The sequence below is a fragment of the Heliconius melpomene genome, chromosome 5 (assembly GCF_056956725.1).
Source record: "Heliconius melpomene rosina isolate 202511_hmr_F chromosome 5, ASM5695672v1, whole genome shotgun sequence".
In the NCBI taxonomy this organism is placed as follows: domain Eukaryota; kingdom Metazoa; phylum Arthropoda; class Insecta; order Lepidoptera; family Nymphalidae; genus Heliconius; species Heliconius melpomene.
The window spans coordinates 10444852-10463992 of record NC_140393.1 but is presented as its reverse complement, the minus strand read 5'-3'; the positions used below and the strand labels follow the sequence as shown (position 1 = coordinate 10463992).

Sequence of the window (19141 nt, the reverse complement as noted above, 5' to 3'; positions counted from 1 at the left end):
AACCTTTACGAAGCAGAAGCCGTAGCTGCGCAGACCAGCAGCTGGAAGAGGTACTGCAGTACTCAGGACCGGGAGACTATGTGGGACAGTATATACAGAGTGATCAGACACTCCCAGGAGAGGCACGAAGATCAGCCCCTGGTGAGAAACAGTGTAATCCTCACCCCACAGGAGTCGGTCGAGTACCTGGCGCAGACCTTTTTCCCCGAGGACGACCTTAGAGCGGATATGGATAGCCATAAGGCGACACGGCGGATAGCAGAGACAGTTAACCTTCTCTCAGAGGTGAACACTCCGAACGACCCCCCGTTCACTAGCGACGAACTCAACCACGCTCTATCAAGATCGAACCCCAAAAAGGCGCCAGGAGGCGACGGCTTTACAGCTGACATCGTTAGGCAGGCAGCGGGGGTGGACCCGGAACTGCTCCTGTCCCTTCTGAACAAGTGCCTGGAGCTATCATGCTTTCCAGAACCCTGGAAGGAGGCTGTAGTTGTCGTTCTTCGGAAACCCGGGAAGGACGACTACACCCTCCCGAAATCGTACAGGCCAATCGGCCTGTTATCGGTTCTCGGCAAGGTTCTGGAGAGAATGATGGTTCGCCGCATCAGGTGGCATGTGCTTCCGAAGGCGAATAGGAGACAGTACGGGTTCGTCCCTCAGCGCAGCACCGAGGACGCCCTGTATGATCTGGCGAGACACTTAAGGGATGGCGTCAAAAACAAGCTATTAAACCTTGTGATCTCGCTAGACATAGAGGGCGCTTTCGATGCAGCGTGGTGGCCAGCTATACGGTGTCAACTAGCCGAAAAGGGGTGCCCATTAAACATACGAAAGCTTGTGGACGATTACTTGCAAAACAGGAAGGTAACAGTGAGATACGCCGATCACGAACATACAATGCTCACCACAAAGGGCTGCATACAAGGCTCTATAAGCGGACCAACGTTTTGGAATCTCCTGTTAGACCCACTCCGATAACGGCGCGCGGGGTTTATTGCCAGGCTTTTGCGGATGACATCGTCCTGGTGATATCGGCTAATTCAGGTTCCCAAATTTCTCGGACGGCAGATCAAATACTATCCCATGTGTACGAATGGGGCATAGACAATAAATTAAAATTCGCGCCAAGCAAAACGTTCGCAATGATGGTCACAAATAAATTAAAATACGATGCCCCCTCCGTACATATGGGAGGTATGCCAATTAAATTAGTAGAGGAAATTAAGATATTAGGCCTAATAATTGATCAAAAATTAACTTTTAACAATCACATAAGCAAAACCTGTAGAAAAGCACTAAATTTATATAAAAGTATTTCTCGATCAGCAAAATTAAACTGGGGCCTGAATCCCGAAATCATCAGGACGATTTACGTGGCGGTCATTGAGCCCATCATCCTGTATGCCGCAAGCGTGTGGGCACCTGAAGCGAGCAAAATTAGAACTCGCAAGTGCCTGGACGCCGTTCAGAGAGGCTTTGCCCAGAAGATTGCAAAATCTTATAGGACGGTCTCTCTGAGCGCCGCCCTGGCGCTCAGCGGGCTAATCCCGCTCGATATGAGGGTGAGTGAAGCGGCACTTCTGTATGAGGCAAAGCGCGGTAAGCCGCAGGACATCCTGCACGGCAGGAAAGTGGAGAAGAGGATGGACTTCGACCAGTTGCCGCACCCATCGGAGGAACAAGGGGTGCAGTTCGGGTGCCTCGAGGACCTTGAACCGGAAACCGTAGATGAGCATAACCTCAGGGGGATGATCATCTACACGGACGGTAGCAAGATTGGTGGCGGGGTAGGAGCGGCACTTTCGTGCTGGAAGGGGGAGGCCGAAATACTGGCCAGAAAGTACGTCTTGGCGTCCTTCTGTACGGTATTTCAGGCCGAACTCTACGCGCTCTACCAGGCCACCAAGGTTGCGTTGGGTTCCTCGGAGCAGTCGGCCTGCATCCTAAGTGACTCCAGGTCGGCTCTCGAACTCCTAGGAGACCAGGATGCGTCCCACCCGATGGTTTTCTTTATTAAAGAAAACCTACGAAGAGCTAACGAAAGAAAAAAAAAAGTTAGACTCTTCTGGGTAAGGGCGCATGTTGGGATCCAGGGGAACGAGAGAGCGGATGAACTGGCGAAGTCTGCGGCCTCCAACACGAAAAAGGCGCCGGATTATGACGAGTGCCCCATATCGTTTATTAAAAAAATGATAAGGGCAAATACGATTGAGGAGTGGGACAGGAGATATAGGGAAGGGGAAACCGGAAAAACCACCAAAGTATTTTTGCCCAACATACACACAGCATTTAATTTTATTAAAAAAAATAGCCCAAACCAGATTATAACACAGGCACTGACGGGCCACGGCGGCTTTGGAGAGTATCTGGCAAGGTTTAAACTAAAGGACCACCCGGGATGCAGATGCGATTCCGCGACAGATGAAACTTCACTTCATCTCATACTCGATTGCCCGATATTCTCCAAAGCACGCCTTGACACCGAGACATACATGGACGAAAAAATTAGTGAACAGACTATTCCAAACATTATGCTTGATAAACAAAAATGCAAATACTTTCTTAAGATGTGTGTACTTATTACGGAAAATGTTTTGAAAAAAAATGGGAGTACAGTTATCTAAAAAAGAAAAAAAAAATAAAAAAAAAAAAAAAAAAAATAAATAATAATAAAAAAAAAAAAAATAAAAAAAAAAAAAATAAAATAAAAAAAAAAATGGTATAATTCATATACTTATTGTATATAATACATATACATTTAAAAAAAAAAAAAAAAAAAAAAAAAAAAAAAAAAAAAAAAAAAAAAAAAACATACCTGTACTCAAAATTACCTAAAAATGAAAAAGTCACAAGAAATCTGTATGTAGCAACTATAACCTGAAGATTATAGCCAGCTCACATAAATTTAAGTTAGTAGTAATAAGTAGAAATAAAAACTAATAAACAATAATGTATAAAATTATAAATTTAAGTATAAGTTAGATAGTAAGTAAGTGTAGTAAATAAAGTAAAATAGACAGTTTCCTTTCAAAAAAAAAAAAAAAAAAAATTGAGTCTCGCTTAAAATAAAAAACTTAAAATATAAAATGGCCTTGGTTCTGCCAGGGGGTCACCGGATCTTTTATTTAAAAAAAAAAAAAAAAAAAAAAAACCTAACCTAACCTTTTTTTTTTTTTTTTTTTTTTTAACGTGAGGAAATCCTTTTACGGATACCGGCCCGAGTGGGGACTCGAGCGGGTTATGTGGGACTCGCGGACTTGGCAGATGTAGGCCGTCCGCATACCCACTAAAACCTCACGGTGCTCCTCCTCGACCGCCACTGGCCGCGAGACGCGGGGACTAGAATCATCCACGAATCGCGGCGGCGGGAGCCTGCAAGGCACGTCGCGGAGTCAAGGGTGTGTGGGCACCCTCGACGGCCTGCTCGGAGTAGCGCGCGGGAGCGACCTGCGCGCGCCTACTCGGGCCAGGTTGGTAGGCAGCCAGCTTCCCCAAGCTGACCGCCCTCTGGCACATTAGGGCGGAAGGCGGCGATCGTATGCCGCCCTCCGGCGACCCGGTCTCTTACGGCGGATGGCGACTTCGGCAATAGCCTCCCTCGCCCGTTCCGCCGACTCCTTCTCGAGCACCACTGCCTCGCAGAAGGATGAGACCGCGTCCCACGACGTCTCGCTACCGGCCATGGCCTTGACCACGGCCGGCAGGGAAAGGTCGTCCCCTATGACGTCGCGCAAAGCGCGACGTTGAGACGCCCAGGCTGAGCACACCTCCAACGTGTGCTGGGCCGTCTCATCGAGGCAGTCGCCACAGTGGTGGCAGCGAGCGTCGGGCTCCCTCCCAGCGATCCGACACAGGTAACCCCCGAAGCAGCCATGCCCCGTGAGCACCTGTGTGGTGCGGAAGGTTAGGACGCCGTGACGCCGCGCTAACCACTGGCGGAACACTGGACGAACCGCCTCGATCGTCCTCAGGCCGGCAGATGGATTTGCCAGCCGAGTTTCCCACATCTCAATTGCGGCTACCCGCACCTCCTCTGCGCGTGCTTGGCCTGCCGGTTCCCCGGACGCCAGGCCCCGACGCCGGCAATAGACCGACGCCAGAGAAAGGGCATCCAGGTCCCACGGCATGACTCCGGCCAGCACGCACGCCACTTCACCGGAGATGGTCCGGTACCCCCGTATCGCCCGGATGGCCATCACCCTCTGCGCACGTCGCAGCAGAGTGATGTTATGCCGGTCCAGGGCGTCCGCCCATACGGGAGCACCATAGAGCGCCATCGATCGGACCACTCCGGTGTACAGCCGACGGCTAGAGGCGCTCGGCCCACCAACATTGGGCAAAAGGCGCGCCAGTGCCGCCGCTGTCTTCAACAGTTTCGGGGCCAAAGATGTAAAGTGGCCCCGAAAACTCCACCGACCATCCAGAACAAGTCCGAGGTACTTCATGCTCCGGGCGACGTCGATTTTGACGCCACCGACGACGATGTGGGCATCTGCCGGTGGGCCCTTTCGAGGAGCATGGAAGTAGATTGCCTCGGACTTGTTGAGGGAGACCTCTAAACCCAGCCGCTTTATGCGGCCGACGACCTCCGCCACTCCAGCCGTCCCGAGGACCGCCGCCTCCCGATAGGTCCTCTGCTGCGCCAAGACCAGCGTGTCATCGGCGTAACAGAGGACCTTTATCCCCCTCAGGGTGCCGCCCCGCAGCACCCAGTCGTACCCGATGTTCCAGAGGATCGGACCCAGCACCGATCCTTGTGGAACACCGGCCGACACAACGAACTCCTCCCAACCTCCTCCAGGAGCCGGAAAGGTCACAGACCTCCCGGACAGGTAAGCCCCGATGACGCGGCGCAGGTATGGAGGCACGCGGTGGTATAAAAGTGCCTCCTTTATGCAGGGCCATGGCAGGGAGTTGAAGGCGTTGGCGATGTCTAAAGACACCGCCAAGACTCCATCGCCTCGGGCCACCGCATCCTGCGCGTAGGACTTTACCTCCAGTATGGCATCCACCGTCGATCGCCCCCTGCGGAAGCCATACTGGTGGTCCGAGAGATCCGGACCTGTCCCCTCCAAATGGTGTTGTAGCCTCCTGGCTACAACACGCTCGAAGAGCTTGGCGATCTCGCTCAAGAGCACGATGGGCCTGTAGGCGGAGGCTGAATCCGCCGGGCGACCCTCCTTCTTGATGAGGACTAACCTACCTGTCTTCCACCGCTGTGGAATTATGGCTTGAGCCAGACAGGCAGTGAATAGTCCTCGCACTCTGGGCCCTAAGTTGTTGAGGGCCAGAGTTAGCGCCCGGCCGGGAATGCCATCCAAGCCCGGGGCGGTGCTCTTGAGCCGAGACCGGCGTACAGCTTCTTCGAGCTCCTCCTCCTCCACCTGTGGTGTGACGCTGTCCTCGTCGTCCTCCTCTTCCTCCTCACGCGCTGCAGGGCGGGCCATACTGGGTGGTGCAAAACTGGCCCGCTGCGGGAATAGCGACGACAGAACCCCTCGGAGAATGTCCGGTTGGAGTGTCTGCGTCAGTGGTGGTGCCCAAGCCCGTAACCTACCGAGCACCATTCGGTAAGGTGTGCCGTACGGGTCTTGGTCTATCCCCGCGATCAACCGGTCGTGCGACTCGCCTTTCACACGACCGATCTCCTCCTGCAGCAGCGTTCTCGCCTCGACATAGACGCGGTACAGTCGGTCTTCCTCCTCCTGCACCTTCTGTACCCGTCTGCGATAGTGGCTGTACTGGCGTCTCGCCGCAACGCAGGTGTTACGCAGTTGCGCGATCTCCCACGACCACCAGTACACTTGCCACCGTTGAGGGCGGCGCCCGGAACGGGGCATTGACGCGTCACAGATACGCGTCAGCGCCCCCTGCGCCCAGGATGCGGCGTCTTCTGCAGACGCCAAGCTCTGGGGCAGCCAGGATTCCACTATCGCGGCCTCCTCCAACAACTCCCTGTCGAGGCGACCCAGTTGCCACCGCGGTCCGTACTCTCTCGAGTTTGGACTGGGGGCTGGTTGCACCGCTGGATGTGTGGAGATCTCGTACAAGATGTAGAGGTGATCCGAGAGAGTCTCCACATCATCCAGCACTCGCCAGCCCCGAACACGACACGCTAGGGCCGGGCTCGCGAACGAAACGTCCACGACGGATCCGCCCAGCCTTCGCACACACGTGTTCTTGGTCCCTCGGTTGAGCACAGACAAACCGGTGGCAACAACCCACTCCGACAGCGTCACACCACGCACATCCGTCGTTGCGGAGCCCCACACGCTGGACTTCGCGTTGAGATCGCCGGCCACCAACACTTCCGCCGGACGAAATCGCTCTACCATTTCCCCCAATCGTATAAGGAACTCTTCAAACTCCGCAAGAGTTCGATTGGGGGAAAAGTAGACCCCTACGACAACTAGGTCGCCGACAAGTGCAGCGACGCATCCCGCACCCCTCTCTACTCGTGAGAAGGGCGGAGAGCCCGCCGCGACCTGGGTGATAATAGTCACCACCCCGGAGTTGTCGGCTACCCAGTTGTCTCTGTCGGGAACGCTGTAGGGCTCCGAAACAACCGCCACCTGGATAGACCACTGCGCCAGGCTTTGGACCAATAAGTCCTGGGCCCTGGCACAGTGGTTTATATTCGCCTGCAGCACACGGAGAGCCATTATTGGTCTTCCATGTGCTGCGCCTCCTCTCGCCCAATTGGGGCGTCTGGCTTGCCCGCTGGTGGCCCATTTCCTCCCTTCCTGCCACTCCTCCTCTTCCTCGAGGAGCTGGCTTTTCCACATATGGCGCTTCCCACTGTATGGTCTGCGGGCTGTTCTGCCGCCACGCAAACCGGGCAGTGAGGTGCCGCCGAGCACTGATTTTGTTTGTGCCCAGCTTGTCCGCACCTGAAACACTGCTGGCTCCTATCATGTGCACTGCTGCACTTCGCCGCCACGTGACCAATCTCGTGGCAGCGATAGCAGCGCAACCTTTTTTTTTTTTTTTTTTTTTTTTTTTTTTCGTGAGGAAATCCTTTTACGGATACCGGCCCGAGTGGGGACTCGAGCGGGTTATGTGGGACTCGCGGACTTGGCAGATGTAGGCCGTCCGCATACCCACTAAAACCTCACGGTGCTCCTCCTCGACCGCCACTGGCCGCAAGACGCGGGGACTAGAATCGTCCACGAATTGCGGCGGCGGGAGCCTGCTAGGCACGTCGCGGAGTCAAGGGTGTGTGGGCACCCTCGACGGCCTGCTCGGAGTAGCGCGCGGGAGCAACCTGCGCGCGCCTACTCGGGCCAGGTTGGTAGGCGGCCAGCTTCCCCAAGCTGACCGCCCTCTGGCACATTAGGGCGGAAGGCGGCGGTCGTGTGCCGCCCTCCGGCGACCCGGTCTCTTACGGCGGATGGCGACTTCGGCAAAAGCCTCCCTCGCCCGTTCCGCCGACTCCTTCTCGAGCACCACTGCCTCGCAGAAGGACGAAACCGCGTCCCACGACGTCTCGCTGCCGGCCATGGCCTTGACTACGGCCGGCAGGGAAAGGTCGTCCCCGATGACGTCGCGCAAAGCGCGACGTTGAGACGCCCAGGCTGTGCACACCTCCAACGTGTGCTGGGCCGTCTCGTCGAGGCAGTCGTCGCAGTGGTGGCAGCGAGCGTCGGGCTCCCTCCCAGCGATCCGACACAGGTAACCCCCGAAGCAACCATGCCCCGTGAGCACCTGCGTCGTGCGGAAGGTTAGGACGCCGTGACGCCGCGCTAACCACTGGCGGAAAACTGGACGAACCGCCTCGATCGTCAACCGGCCGGCAGATGGTGTCGCCAGCCGGGATTCCCACACTTCTAATGCGGCTTCCCGCTCCTCCTCGGCGCGTGCTGGGCTAGCCGGTTCCCCGGACGCAAGGCCTCGACGCCGGCAATAGACCGACGCCAGAGACAGAGCATCCAGATCCCACGGCATGACTCCAGCCAGCACGCACGCCACCTCACCGGAGATGGTCCGGTACCCCCGTATCGCCCGGATGGCCATCACCCTCTGCGCACGTCGCAGCAGAGTGATGTTGTGCCGATCCAGGGCGTCCGCCCATACGGGAGCACCATAGAGCGCCATCGATCGGACCACTCCGGTGTACAGCCGACGGCTAGAGGCGCTCGGCCCATCGACGTTGGGCAAAAGGCGCGCCAATGCCGCCGCTGTCTTCAACAGTTTCGGGGCCAAGGATGTAAAGTGGCCCCGGAAACTCCACCGACCGTCCAGAACAAGTCCGAGGTACTTCATACTCCTCTTGACGTCGATTCGGACGCCACCGACGACGATGTGGGCATCTGCCGGTGGGCCCTTTCGAGGAGCATGGAAGTATAATGCCTCGGACTTGTTCAGACCAACCTCCAGACCCAACCTTCTAATTCGGCCGACGACGTCGGCCACTCCGGCCGTTGCGAGCACTGCTGCCTCACGATAAGTCCTCTGCTGCGCCAAGACCAGCGTGTCGTCGGCGTAGCAGAGGACTCCAACTCCTCGTAGGGTGTCGCCTCTCAACACCCAGTCGTACCCGATGTTCCACAGGAGTGGCCCGAGAACCGAGCCCTGTGGAACACCGCACGACACTTCATACGCCTCCCATCCTCCTCCAGGAGCCGGAAACGTCACGGACCTCCCGGACAGGTAAGCCCCGATGACGCGGCGCAGGTATGGAGGCACTCGGTGATAGATAAGTGCCTCCTCAATGCAGGGCCAGGGCAGGGAGTTAAAGGCGTTGGCGATGTCTAAAGACACCGCCAAGACTCCATCGCCCAGGGCCACCGCATCCTGCGCATGGGACTTCACCCTCAGTATGGCATCCACCGTCGAGCGCCCCCTGCGAAAGCCATACTGGAGGTCCGAGAGGTCCGGACGTGTCCGCTCCAAGTGACGCTGCAACCTCTTCGTCACAACCCGCTCGAAGAGTTTGGCGATCTCGCTCAAGAGCACAATTGGCCTGTAGGCCGAGGCCGAGTCCGCCGGGCGACCCTCCTTCTTAAGGAGGACTAGCCTGCCTGTCTTCCACCGCTGTGGAATTATGGCTTGAGCCAGACAGGCAGAGAATAGTCCTCTCACTCTGGGCCCAAGGATGTTAAGGGCCAGAGTTAACGCCCTCCCGGGAACGCCATCAAGGCCGGGTGCGGTGCTCTTGCCGCGAGATCGGCGAACTGCTTCCTCCAGCTCCTCCTCCTCCACCTGTGGTGCGACGCTGTCCTCCTCCTCTTGCGGTGCAGGGCGGGCCATTGAAGGTGGTGAAAAGTTGGCCCGCTGCGGGAACAGTGACGACAGAACCCCTCGGAGAATGTCCGGTCGGAGTGTCTGCGTCAGTGGCGGAGCCCAAGCCCGTAGCTTGCCAAGTACCATACGGTAAGGCGTGCCAAACGGGTCTTGGTCTATTCCCGCGAGCATCTGGTCGTGTGACTCGCCTTTCACACGACCGATCTCCTCCTGCAACCGCGTTCTCGCCTCGACATACAATTGGTACAGTCGGTCTTCCTCCTCCTGCACCTTCTGTACCCGCCTGCGATAGTGGCTGTACTGGCGTCTCGCCGCAACGCAGATGGTACGCAGTTGCGCGATCTCCCACGACCACCAGTACACCTGCCGCCGTTGAGGGCGGCGCCCGGAACGGGGCATTGACGCGTCACAAATACGCGTCAGCGCCCCCTGCGCCCAGGATGCGGCGTCTTCTGCAGACGCCAAGCTCTGGGGCAGCCAGGATTCCACTATCGCGGCCTCTTCCAACAACTCCCTGTCGAGGCGACCCAGTTGCCACCGCGGTCCGTACTCTCTCGAGTTTGGACTGGGGGCTGGTTGCACCGCTGGATGTGTGGAGATCTCGTACAAGATGTAGAGGTGATCCGAGAGAGTCTCCACATCATCCAGCACTCGCCAGCCCCGAACACGACACGCTAGGGCCGGGCTCGCGAACGAAACGTCCACGACGGATCCGCCGAGCCTTCGCACACACGTGTTCTTGGTCCCTCGGTTGAGCACAGACAAACCGGTGGCAACAACCCACTCCGACAGCGTCACACCACGCACATCCGTCGTTGCGGAGCCCCACACGCTGGACTTCGCGTTGAGATCGCCGGCCACCAACACTTCCGCCGGACGAAATCGCTCTACCATTTCCCCCAATCGTATAAGGAACTCTTCAAACTCCGCAAGAGTTCGATTGGGGGAAAAGTAGACCCCTACGACAACTAGGTCGCCGACAAGTGCTGCGACGCATCCCGCACCCCTCTCTACTCGTGAGAAGGGCGGAGAGCCCGCTGCGACCTGGGTGATAATAGTCACCACCCCGGTGTTGTCGGCTACCCAGTTATCTCTGTCAGGAACGCTGTAGGGCTCCGAAACAACCGCCACCTGGATAGACCACTGCGCCAGGCTTTGGACCAATAAGTCCTGGGCCCGGGCACAGTGGTTAATATTCGCCTGCAGCACACGGAGATCCATTATTGATCGAGCATCGGCTCTTCCTCCGCGGCCCTAGATTGGGCGTCAGGTTGGGCTTGGCTCGACGTCGCCTTCCCTCTTCCGCCTCCTCTGCGCTTAGACTGTGCACAGATCTTTGCGCATGCTGCACTGCCGGCTAAGTGGCCTGCAGGTCTTTGCGCATCTTCGCACACCGGGCAGTGTGGTGCATCCGTGCACGTGGCTTGTTTGTGCCCAGGACGCCCACACCTAAAACAGTGCGAGCTTCTATCTACTCCACTGCATTTTGCCGCCACATGGCCTGCCTCGTGGCACCGGTAGCAACGTAGAACCCGCTGCTGTAATAGCGTCACTCTCGCCGACACGAAGCCCACCAATAGGCGACCTCCGCTCACCTTCTTGGCAGCTGCCACTGGACACCGGACCCAGGCCGTGCCAAGTCCAGCATGATCACGCCGAACCTCACCGACTTTGATGGCGCCGACATCACAACCACCAACTCTGCTGACAGCTGCCGCCACCTCCTCGGACGTTACTGAGTCGTCCAGCCCAGTCACCCTCAGCTCTGCGCATTTAGTAGGCCTGGAGACCTGGACCTCATTCTCGTCCAACACGCCCCGTAACTTTTGCGCCAGAGCGTCCGCCTTATCGCCTGAGTTGAGCCCCGGGATTTCCAGTAGCCTCGCGCCAGTTGAGGCTACTCTAAATCTCATATCTGAGATATCCAGCTCCCCGAGGTCAACTTGAGCCTTCAGCCGGGTGAGCACTTGGCTGTAGGTGACGTTGCTCTCAACCGCGCTGGGTTGGAGCTTTAATGCTACTACGGCAGACCGAGGCTGCTGAAGTTTTGGAACTTTCCGCGTCTTTGGCGCTTTTGCTCCCGTCCTTCTATTGGGTTCCTGCTGAGCAGCGCCCGTCTTCTTTTTGCTGCCTTTCTTGGCAACCACATTCCACCCTTCTGACAAGTCAGCTGGCGCAGGTGGAATTGGACGTGGCTGCGAGACGTCCTTCACCGGAGCTGCAAGGGTCTTTTTACCCTTGCCCTTTCCCTTGTCCTTCTTCCCTGGCTTCTGACCTCTTGTCGAGGCAGGATTGGCGGGAGCTACCAGAGTAGTTGGCGCTGTCACCTCTGGTCTCGCCGATGTTGTGGCGGTCTCTTCCTGCGAACCCCTTGACGACGCTAGCGGAGGACGCATGCTCCTCGCCGGAAGAAGCCGATTCTCTAGTCCTTCTATCCGGGCGCTCACCATTGTTCCGATCTCCATCATTAAAGAGCGCTTCAGCTCATCGGAACACCCTGGTTGACTCTTGCCAGGTCCCACTACTTGGCTCCTTTGCGCTTTGAGGTCAGCCCGTAAAAGACTGACCTCTTCACGTAGCTCAGACATTTCATTGCGCAGCTTGTTGTTGTGAGCGCGCAGCTGAGCTACCTCTTCCGTCGCCGTACGCTGAGCCAATTCGTCCACAGCCATTCCTATGGCCCTTGCCGCCTGCTTTAGGGCCTTGGTGAAAGTTCCCTTTAGGTTGCCTGATGAGCTGGCAACCTTTCTTATCACCGCAAGGCTGTCCACTACCTGATTTTTCAAGTCAGACGCAAGTATGGCCTCGTCCTGCTCTTTTTCGGACGGTAGACTCATGTCCGAGAGCCTGGAGCTAGCCCTGGCCAGCACGGCCGCAGCGCCATCCGACCCCTCCTGCTCTGACCTCAGCAGCAACTCCTTCCTTTCTGCCTCACTGAGACCTTTCCGCCTCCTCATGGCAACCATTTTTGGCGCCGGTCTATCTGGCTCCCCTTCACCAGAAGACCCCGACTGATCGATCGGCTTCCGAGGCCTCTTCCGCCTGTCCTTTAAGAATTGTGCCCGTGTCCTTGACCTCTCCGACACCATCGACACAAAACTTTCAGTATCTGAGTCCTTTGACTCCGACGCTCCCCACAACCGTCCATATGACGATCCGGACCCTCGTCTCGACCTGACACTACCGACAGTCGACATTCCGTCACCAGCGTCCAATCTGGTCAGAACCACTCTTGGCTCCTTCCACACTCCTACGTTCTGGCCATCTCCAACTGACCCCTCCGCAGCGACACTCGAAACAGACACTCTCCGAGACGCCGCAACAACACCGACAACTTCCTCCGCCTTAAGCACAACTACTCCGCCCTTCTCAGGCAACATGACATCGCCGCCCTTCTCGGGCTCAACACACTCCACCTCATCGTTTTGGTTTTTTTGTTTAAGAAATTCCATGTTGTTCCCACGAGTGTGGGGGAAAAACGGTCCATCCGAGCAGTGCCCCCTGTACTCGGATAAGCCTATTACGCCAGGGTGTCGGCCGGTACCCTGGCGGGACCAGCAGTAGCGACTGATCTCCCCATCAGCCATGAACCCCTCGCGCTGCTTCGCCGCTTGGGTTGGGGTAATTTTTTATAGAGGTTTTCTTCCTCGCAGCCCGGCCGGTAAAGGCAAGGCCCTCGGTTCCACTCCTGATTACGAGACATGACCGCAACCAAGAGTGGAGTTCCGATATATTCGGCGCTGGCACATCACTGCACCTGCGTGGCGGTAGGGTGAGTACACGCCACGCGCGCCCTCCGGTTCCTCACACTGTGTCCTCTGCATGACAGAGGACACGCGGAGAACCACGTCGGATTATTAGCCAGCTAGCAATCATTACCCAAGGACGAATCCTGTGGGCACCAATTACTAGCTGCCCAGGGTGCACCGGCCCGCAACACTGTTCGTCCCCCCCGAATGACAAGCATTCGAGAAAGGGCCAACAGCGAGCGAACACACGAGGAGGTTATCCGACCAAGTACCCCAACCTAACCTTTTTTTTTTTTTTTTTTTTTTTTTAACGTGAGGAAATCCTTTTACGGATACCGGCCCGAGTGGGGGACTCGAGCGGGTTATGTGGGACTCGTGGACCGGCTGAAGGCCGATCCCAATACCCACTAAAACCTCACGGTGCTCCTCCTCGACCGCCACTGGCCGCGAGACGCGGGGACTAGAATCGTCCACGAAACGCGGCGGCGGGAGCCTGCTAGGCACGTCGCGGAGTCAAGGGTGTGTGGGCACCCTCGACGGCCTGCTCTGAGTAGCGCGCGGGAGCGACCTGCGCGCGCCTACTCGGGCCAGGTTGGTAGGCGGCCAGCTTCCCCAAGCTGACCGCCCTCTGGCACATTAGGGCGGAAGGCGGCGGTCGTGTGCCGCCCTCCGGCGACCCGGTCTCCTACGGCGGATGGCGACTTCGGCAAAAGCCTCCCTCGCTCGTTCCGCCGACTCCTTCTCGAGCACCACTGCCTCGCAGAAGGATGAGACCGCGTCCCACGACGTCTCGCTGCCGGCCATAGCCTTGACCACGGCCGGCAGGGAAAGGTCGTCCCCTACGACGTCGCGCAAAGCGCGACGTTGAGACGCCCAGGCTGAGCACACCTCCAACGTGTGCTGGGCCGTCTCATCGAGGCAGTCGCCGCAGTGGTGGCAGCGAGCGTCGGGCTCCCTTCCGGCGATCCGACACAGGTAACCCCCGAAGCAGCCATGCCCCGTGAGCACCTGTGTCATGCGGAAGGTTAGGACGCCGTGACGCCGCGCTAACCACTGGCGGAACACTGGACGAACAGCCTCGATCGTCCTCAGGCCGGCAGATGGTGTTGCCAGCCGAGTTTCCCACATTTCAACCGCGGCTTCCCGCGCCTCCTCAGTGCGTGCTTGGCTTGCCGGTTCCCCGGACACTAGGCCTCGACGCCGGCAATAGACCGACGCCAGAGAACGAGCATCCAGATCCCACGGCATGACTCCAGCCAGCACGCACGCCACTTCACCGGAGATGGTCCGGTACCCCCGTATCGCCCGGATGGCCATCACCCTCTGCGCACGTCGCAGCAGAGTGATGTTGTGCCGGTCCAGGGCGTCCGCCCATACGGGAGCACCGTAGAGCGCCATCGATCTGACCACTCCGGTGTACAGCCGACGGCTAGAGGCGCTCGGCCCATCGACGTTGGGCAAAAGGCGCGCCAGCGCCGCCGCTGTCTTCAACAGTTTCGGGGCCAAAGATGTAAAGTGGCCCCGGAAACTCCACCGACCGTCCAGAACAAGTCCGAGGTACTTCATGCTCCTCTTGACGTCTATGTTGACGCCACCGACGATGATGTGGGCATCAGGTGGTGGGCCCTTTCGAGGAGCATGGAAGTATAACGCCTCGGACTTGTTCAAGGCGACTTCCAGACCAAGCCGCTTTATGCGGCCAACAATCTCCGCTACTGCAGCGGTCGCGAGGACCGCCGCCTCCCGATAGGTCCTCTGCTGTGCCAAGACCAGCGTGTCGTCGGCGTAGCAGAGGACCTTTATCCCCCTCAGGGTACCGCCTCGCAGCACCCAGTCGTACCCGATGTTCCAGAGGATCGGACCCAGCACCGATCCTTGTGGAACACCGGCCGACACCTCGTACTCCTCCCAACCTCCTCCAGGAGCCGGAAAGGTCACAGACCTCCCGGACAGGTAAGCCCCGATGACGCGGCGCAGGTATGGAGGCACGCGATGGTATAAAAGTGCCTCCTTTATGCAGGGCCATGGCAGGGAGTTGAAGGCGTTGGCGATGTCTAAAGACACCGCCAAGACTCCATCGCCTCGGGCCACCGCATCCTGCGCGTAGGACTTTACCTCCAGTATGGCATCCACCGTCGATCGCCTCCTGCGGAAGCCATACTGGTGGTCCGAGAGGTCCGGACCTGTCCCCTCCAAGTGGTGTTGTAGCCTCCTGGCTACAACACGCTCGAAGAGCTTGGCGATCTCGCTCAAGAGCACGATGGGCCTGTAGGCGGAGGCTGAATCCGCCGGGCGACCCTCCTTCTTGATGAGGACTAACCTGCCTGTCTTCCACCGCTGTGGAATTATGGCTTGAGCCAGACAGGCAGTGAATAGTCCTCGCACTCTGGGCCCTAAGGTGTTGAGGGCCAGAGTTAGCGCCCGGCCGGGGATGCCATCCAAGCCCGGGGCGGTGCTCTTAAGCCGAGACCGGCGTACAGCTTCTTCGAGCTCCTCCTCCTCCACCTGTGGTGTGACGCTGTCCTCGTCGTCCTCCTCTTCCTCCTCACGCGCTGCAGGGCGGGCCATACTGGGTGGTGCAAAACTGGCCCGCTGCGGGAATAGCGACGACAGAACCCCTCGAAGAATGTCCGGTTGGAGTGTCTGCGTCAGTGGTGGTGCCCAAGCCCGTAACCTACCGAGCACCATTCGGTAAGGTGTGCCGTACGGGTCTTGGTCTATCCCCGCGATCAACCGGTCGTGCGACTCGCCTTTCACACGACCGATCTCCTCCTGCAGCTGCGTTCTCGCCTCGACATAGACGCGGTACAGTCGGTCTTCCTCCTCCTGCACCTTCTGTACCCGTCTGCGATAGTGGCTGTACTGGCGTCTGGCCGCAACGCAGGTGTTACGCAGTTGCGCGATCTCCCACGACCACCAGTACACTTGCCGCCGTTGAGGGCGGCGCCCGGAACGGGGCATTGACGCGTCACAGATACGCGTCAGCGCCCCCTGCGCCCAGGATGCGGCGTCTTCTGCAGACGCCAAGCTCTGGGGCAGCCAGGATTCCACTATCGCGGCCTCCTCCAAAACCTAACCTAACCTAACCTAACCTAACCTAACCTAACCTAACCCTAAACCTAAACCTAAACCTAAACCTAAACCTAAACCTAAACCTAAACCTAAACCTAAACCTAAACCTAAACCTAAACCTAAACCTAAACCTAAACCTAAACCTAAACCTAAACCTAAACCTAAACCTAAACCTAAACCTAAACCTAAACCTAAACCTAAACCTAAACCTAAACCTAAACCTAAACCTAAACCTAAACCTAAACCTAAACCTAAACCTAAACCTAAACCTAAACCTAAACCTAAACCTAAACCTAAACCTAAACCTAAACCTAAACCTAAACCTAAACCTAAACCTAAACCTAAACCTAAACCTAAACCTAAACCTAAACCTAAACCTAAACCTAAACCTAAACCTAAACCTAAACCTAAACCTAAACGAAAACAATAACAGATTTCAATATAACATGAAAATTAAACTAATTAAAAAAATATATTGCAATTTCAATTAAAACATTTGTTGAGTATAATAGTAAAAAAAATAGTTATCTATTCAATTTGATTTATAATTTTGTAAAATAATCTTGATTCATTCCCATCTATTAGTATTATATGGAAGTTTTTAGTATCCGTTCAAGTATAAATCTGCGAGAGCGATATTGCAAACAGTTTAGTTTTTATATACAAGATGGCGCATTGGAGATACTTAGTTTATATTACGCAATATGATCAAAGTTGACAGCTTTCAAACACTGGTGTTTTATTCGATGATGTCTTTAGTAAATAATTAGAGACACTTATTGAAGTGAAGCTTAAAGTTTAGTGTACTTAGTGCATTGTTTAAGTATGTTAAAATATTCTATACAAAAAAAATCTTAGATTAATGATAGATCTTAAAAAGATTAGAGTTAGTAATCATTGTATATTTTAGAGTAAATAAAATTCATAAAGTTTACTTATGATGAAAATCATAATCATTTTGTACATTTTTTAGGGTATTCACTGATGAGGTCAGATTTATTAGAAGTACAGCATTCTCAGCATGATAGGACATTATCCAGGTATTTAAATGCTTAAAATAATCACAGAATGTTTCCTGCAAGGTATAAGTAACTTTATTAATATCTCTTTGTCTGTTATTCATAAACTATCAAAAATATTTATTTCACATTGAAGTTAGTCCATTAGAAGCATATTAATGTTATTACCAAGAAGATTAAAATATGTATATCTTTATGAAACTAGGTATATATTCTTATATTGTTTAGTGTAGAATGTTTGCATTATTATAAAAAAATCTAAAAAAGGAAATGACAAGTTTTAAAATATATTAATTATTTCTTTTTTTTCCTATTATTTAGGCTTCATCCCTAATTACAATAATAAGAAGAAGGTAATAGAAAGAATAATAAGAAGATTATTCAACATTTGTTTGATTTAAATATTTACTTTATTTTGAAATGCTATATTAAATAATAATATTATTAAATAATTCCTTTAATAATTTTGAATACTATAAAGATGATGTACTTTGTCATTACCCAAATTTTAATATTGTTTTGTATATTATTGTAAAAATCTTTGTTTTATTTACTTAATAAGAAATATTCAGATTCATCAAACTTGATGTATTTGTGAAAATTACTTTGAATATATTTTGTTTTAAAATGTAATAGCATTTTTAAAGCTTAAACATTTTACAATTTGTAGAAATAAAGCCTCATACTGTCGGTCTTTTATTTATCTACGACACTACGTCATACGTCACTACGTCGAACAAATGTCAAACAAGTGGCGACATCTGTAGAACTCTATAGTCTCTGGGTATTGTCTCTATTGAGATAGGTTATAGAATGATTAAATAAAAAGTACGCCGCAGGGGAGCTATGCACGCTCACACTCCGTAAAAATACAATTATTTAATTTAACTGGTGAATTAATTTACGGTAATGATTTTACGTTTTCTTTAGAGGATCTTTGACCGCAGTTGGTTTAAATAAAATTATAATTGCTTAAAACAAAAGTAAATATGCGGTTATAGGATTTTTATAAAAAAAAGTACGGATACTCTATGTGTCACGATTTATTTCACAACAATTTTATTTAGATTTCCGAATTCACTCGTTTATATCTCGCGCGTTTAGATAACTGTTATCAACCTCGGGATCGTCGACCTGGCTGAACCATTAAGATCTTTGGCTACTCATAAATGAATAATACTTGACTGACTATACAATGATTAATCTTTATTTATAATTGATAATTTATATTTCTAATTAATAATTTACATTTCTTTTTAATAATCTACATTTCTAATTAATAATCTATATTTCGTTCTCCATAGTATTGACATTAGATTCGATAGCAAAAACTACAGCTGATTGTTTACTTTATGTTTATCGTATTCTCGGATTGCGAGATTTCGCCATAAATAAATATATTATACTAGCGGCCCGCTCGCGGTATCACCCGCGTGAACTATGCTATTATAAATTTTTGTCTCCATGGCTACGTCCTAGTGACGTCTATGCAAAATTTGAGACTCCTAGCATTTGTAATAAAGAAGTTTCATACAAACTTTCGACCCCAAAAACAACCCCTTAGAAGTTGAATATTGCAAATTCCCGTCTTAGCGAGCACCTACGTCCTAGAAGAAACTCCTATGCAGAATTTGAGATTCCTAAAACTTGTAGTTTCTGAGATATCGTGATGAGTGAGTGACCTTTCGATTTTATATATATAGAGAATATATTTTCTAAGAAACTATTGGAAATAATAAATAAAGTAGGCAAGGTAATGAATTAAAACAAGGCTTCAAATAATTATTGAACAACTAAAGGGAATTATCTCCGATTCTCAAGAATTAATCAGGCAGAGTGACGGTAGCGATCCTCCTCTTTCGGTCGCCGTTCGGCCTTAAAAAGTGCCAGCCAGTAATTAGAGTAGTCATTATGTATGGTATATAAGTATATATATATATATATATATGTCGGAGTTGGGTGGATTTCCCTCGCACATAGTTTTGAGTACCCGGTCTACTGTGGGCTTCCGTGGATAATGTTGGCACGAGTAAACATAATTTGTGATATTACGAA

At 53.3% G+C, this 19141-nt stretch overlaps 1 protein-coding gene and 1 long non-coding RNA gene across 2 annotated transcripts; both read left to right on the top strand.

Annotated features, from left to right (window-relative positions):
• The first annotated feature begins 1145 nt into the window (after positions 1-1145).
• LOC146539307 (uncharacterized) lies at positions 1146-2627 on the top strand. The gene has a single exon (XM_085185978.1). It carries the CDS (start codon positions 1146-1148, stop codon positions 2625-2627), a length of 1482 nt encoding a protein of 493 aa, XP_085042104.1.
• Positions 2628-17039: 14412 nt separating this feature from the next.
• On the top strand, positions 17040-17719 carry LOC146539306 (uncharacterized). Its single transcript, XR_014878009.1, has 2 exons — positions 17040-17107; positions 17408-17719. It is a non-coding gene; the product is annotated as an uncharacterized LOC146539306 (long non-coding RNA).
• The last annotated feature ends 1422 nt before the right edge of the window (positions 17720-19141 follow it).